At 56.0% G+C, this 4,474-nt stretch overlaps 1 protein-coding gene across 2 annotated transcripts in view; it reads right to left on the bottom strand.

Annotated features, from left to right (window-relative positions):
• Positions 1-1,056: 1,056 nt before the first annotated feature.
• SELENON (selenoprotein N) overlaps positions 1,057-4,474 on the bottom strand; it is a 16,874-nt gene continuing 13,456 nt past the window's right edge. Inside the window, exon 11 of one of the 2 annotated variants that reach the window (XM_007130896.4) lies at positions 1,057-3,489. In XM_007130896.4, the coding sequence (XP_007130958.3) occupies positions 3,319-3,489 (171 nt within the window). In that variant the 3' untranslated portion in view covers positions 1,057-3,318. The remainder of the gene's footprint in view (positions 3,490-4,474) is intronic. The other variant, XM_055083553.1, reaches the window with a different exon arrangement.

The raw sequence follows: 4,474 nt of genomic DNA on the forward strand, positions 1-4,474 counted from the left end.
TCTCCATGGCATCCAGGCCTGGGTCACATGCCCTCCTCTGACTTCAGCACGTGGCTGTGCCTGCCTCCCAGGCTGCAGTTTTTCGGGCTCAAAGCTTGCAAGTCCTAGCTGCCAGGGACAGATGGGCTTCATGGCGCGGAGAACCTGTGCAGTCACACAGGCCTCATGCTCAGACTGACTCGTTCTTGCTTTAATGCCCTGTTGTTGACCTCTTGAAATTAACAAAATAGTTTTCTTCAACAGGGCCCTGCATTTTCATTTTGCACTGGATCCTGCAAACTATGTAGCTGGTCCTAGTCAGAGACTGTGTCCACCCTGATCCCCACCATATTTCAAATGATGAAATTTGACTTTCAGGTCCAGCCCTCCTTCCAGGATGACAAATTGTTGCTTTAATCATTGCTTTCCCATCCTGGGCAATGGCAGATCTTGCAAATCCACTCTAGTTGCCTTTCCTTGGTTCTCCCCAAAGATCCCTTTTACCCAACCTGTGAAACCATCCCCCAGCAGCTGTGTTGGCTACTCACAGCTGCCCCATTCTCAGAATGCAAGCCCTAACCTGGTAAGTTATCTTACCCCCTAAACCACTGACTGACTGATACAGGGTACAAGAGACCAGTTCAACTTGGCAGTGTGGTTTGTGCTCTGGAGCCCTGCTCCTGAGATCTGGCCAAGGCTTGGCTTTGAGACTCTATCCCTGCTCAAGGTTCTTCCTTTCCCCCTTCTGCTTCAATCCTTCTTTTACAGGTTTTTCCTGAAGTTCACACCCTCAAAGAAATTTACCTAATGCCTGTCTCAGGCTCTGCTTCTAAGATGATGGGTTTAACTTCAGAATCTTTCTCAACACAGAGCACCAGATTCTAAAAATAGTAAGTTCTTCCTCTAGGTCTATCACAAATTTCTTTTAAGCAAGTCACTCAAGCCTTCTGGTGACAAATAAGATAGTCCCCAAAGGCATTCCAGCCATGCTCCCTTGCACATCTGCCAAGCCAATCCCAGCAGAGGAATGAGACCGAGGACAGAACTGAACAACATCCAGCTCAAAGGAAAGGCACTTAGAACCACCCTAATCTCCAGTTTTATTATAGGACACATTAGGGACAGGGGAGGGAAGTGGCAGAGCGGTGACAAAAGAGGGCAGCTGGGGCCCTCCCCCACCATGAGCCTCAGGGCTCATGGTGGGGGGGGGGTCAGGCAGAGGCATCAGGTGAGGATGCAGAAAGCCCAAACAAGCTTTACCTTTCAAGGGGTACAGGTCGCTCATCAAGGCGCCGGCCTTCCCAGACCAGCGTGAGGGGAAGAGCCTGCTAGGTGGGAGGGCTGAGCCTCTGCTGACACTGGGTGGCTCATGGGACAGGCTACTGCCACCCATGCCTGGAAGCACTGAGACAGGCTCGGTGCCCTCCCTCCCTGTAAGTGGCATGGAAGCACTGCCTTCCAGAAGGAACACAAAGAACTGGGCTGAGCTTGTTGGCTCACGCCTCATCTGCTCTGGAGAAGAGAGGGGAATAAGACATTTTGGTTTGAAAGGCTTTGTTTCTCACCTCAGTGAAAACAGGGGAGAGAGAGGTTGGGGTGGGGGGTGGCATGTCTAGTGCAAGACAAAACACTCCAACATCAAGACACAGGCTGAACCTCAACCCTACCACTGAGTGACCTCGGGCAAGTCACTTCACTTTCCTGAGACCCAATTCCTTCATCTGCAAAATGGGAATGATTAATATCTGCCTCACGTCTGTTGTGAGGATTAAATGAGGAAATGCATGTGATCTTAACAAAGTGCCTTAGGTAGAGAAAGCTCTTGGTAATTGGCCATTATTACAATACTTGATACAACACTGAGAACACGACAGTCTGTGAGGAAGACTCAGTGTGGAAGCTCCAGTGGCAGGTGGGAGGCCTGGGAGTGCATCTGAGGAAATGTTTACCTTCCTTCCCCTTCCAGGTTCAGGAGGGAGCCCCCCTGTGGGGTGGCAGAGGGGGCATAAGCGAGGGCAGGGGTGGGCGGCGGAGGGGGCTTTACGAAAGCCCAAGGGCCCCTCAGGGGCCTGAGTGGAGGACAAGGATACAGCAGGGGGTATACTGACCCTCTGAGAACTATTTTTAAACAGTTGGAAGAGAAGGAAGAGAGGGGTGTTTCTTCCCACAGCAGCAACTGCAAAGACATCAAGCTGGATCCACCTAGGCTTTCAGATCCAGCCATCATGGGGCAGCTTCTGGGGGGTACCACGGCCCCTTCCTTTCTCCTCAGTGCCAGGGCTATCAAAAATATAAACTGTGAGAAAGTTCACATAAAAACACTTTTCCTGCGTGTATAAAAAAGAGACTGGCTGTGGTCAGTGGCTCAGGATGTGGACCAAGGCCCTAAGAGTGGCCAAGGAGAGTCAGTGGCCACCCAGTGGTGGACAGGCCGGTCTGGGCTGCCTGATGGCTGGGACAGTGCCAGCTCTGGGGGACGCTGTGTTCTCTGACTGGGCTACACTTCCGTGGAGCTGAGGTCTGAGGGGCAGGAGGTGTTACAGGGACGCTGGCTCCAGCAGTCCCGCTGTGGCCTGTGCTGGGGTAGGCGGTAGGGGTGCCATGGTCCTGGGCCTCAGCGGACTCCTTGCCAAGGGCAGAAGCTTACTTCATGGTAAACCTCCCTAGAGAGCTGGCTTCCAGGAGGTCCCGAAATAGGCTGCGGGGCCCTGTCGTTAGGTTGGATTGAGTGGTCTGGGGAGAGCAGGGAACAGTACGATTTCCGCCTCTGAAGGAGGGTCCTACCCAGAGCTTCCAGAAGGCTGTCTCCAGCTGAGACTGACTCCACCGGGGACCCCAAGCACAGGAGGGCAGCCAGGGCTATGCGAGGAAGGCGGCTCCAGACACACAGGAGTGCTTCCCTGGCAGCCTGCCCACACCCTCAGGCCAGGGCTTCTTGGTGCTCCCTTTGGGAGGGGGTGAAGGTAAGGAGAGGGGGGTGGCCCTGTCTTCCTCGCACCCACTCTTCCCTACTACTCGCCCTGCTAGGGCCGGGACTACGTGCCTGAGTGAGTGAGGTCCAGGGAGATGACCTCGGGCCCTCTTCTGGGGTCCCAAGCGGCTTCCGGAGCCAGGTAGGTAGTAAAGGGCTGATGGTGGCAGCTGGAGCTCGAGGTTCATCCACCTGGTCAGCCAAGGACCCCCTGTCCCCCCTTCACTGAGGCAAAGCTCGGATGGCCGCAGACCCCACGGGCAGCCTGAGAGGTGGAAGGTGAAATGTGCGAGGGCTGCTCTGGCTCCGGGGCAGAGGGGCCTGTCCAGCTCCCCGTCCAGCGGGCTTCTCACTGCCCAGCAGGCGCACTAGGCCTGGAGGAGGGGCAGGCCGCGCCGGAGGCCCTCCTTCAGGAACTGCATGTAGGTGGCTGTGGACGGGTCTTCAAAGGTGGATGAGAAGCTGAAGACATTGTTCTCGATGTCCTCAGGCTTCACAGAGGTGATGTCCAAGAAGTAGTTGGCGTTGATGTGGTGGACCTGGGAGAAGGGTGGGCTGAGGAGAGCGGGGGCCCAGCCGGGCTCAGTGCCCCTGTGGCCCCCAACTGTCCCCGCTGAGGCGGATGGCGGACAGCAGGGGCAGCCCGTTCCCCTCCTCCTCTGCTCACAGGGCCCTCTGACTCCAGGGCTCCACACCTCGCCCACCAGGTGAAACCTAACGCCTTCCGGCATCACCTTTCCCTCCCCCGCCTCCGTGCCCCATGACCTCTCTCCGCTGTTCCCAGAAGCCCTGAACTCCACACTCACTTGTGTTGAAATGCCCACACGCGTGTGTCCCCATCTGCCTCCCGCTCCAGGTAGTGGGCACCTTAAGGGCAGGTGACCGGTAAACGGACAAACAAATCGAGCGAGCGGGAGAGCACAGGCCACCGCAGCCCAGGCAGAGCCCTGTCCGCCCAGCTTCGCCACCCCGGGCCCTGGCTGGGCCGAGTCCACCACAAGATGGGCGCCTGTGGACGGGTGCGAGCTGCCTGGCTCCCCCGGGCCTTTCCTCTTCTGAACTTCAGACAGAGGCCCTTGGCTGGCACCCTCGTCCTCGCCACCAAGCCCTCACTGGACGCCCCCATTCCAGGCCAGCCCAGCTCTTGCTCCTGCACTGCTCCCCACCCGCTTCCATCCCTCAGTCCCACACTAACCATCCCTTGGGACTTCAAGGATAAGGGGCAGCTCTGCTCAGAAGAGCAGGTGATCCTGAGGCTCACAGGCGGGTGCCTGTTTTGAAAGTCAGCTATATTTCTTTTTTCTTTCTTTCTTTCTTTTTTTTTTTTTGGCTGTGCTGCACGGCTTGTGGAATCTTAATTCCCCCACCAGGGACTGAACCCAGGCCCACAGCAGTGAAAGCGCCAAGTCTTAACCACTGGACCGCAGGGAATTCCCGGCAGCTGTACTTCTTTTTTTTTTTTTTTTTTTTTTTTTTTTTTTTTTTGCGGTACGCGGGCCTCTCACCGCTGTGGCCTCTCCCGTT

Source organism: Physeter macrocephalus, chromosome 3, assembly GCF_002837175.3.
Source record: "Physeter macrocephalus isolate SW-GA chromosome 3, ASM283717v5, whole genome shotgun sequence".
Classification (NCBI taxonomy): Eukaryota; Metazoa; Chordata; class Mammalia; order Artiodactyla; family Physeteridae; genus Physeter; species Physeter macrocephalus.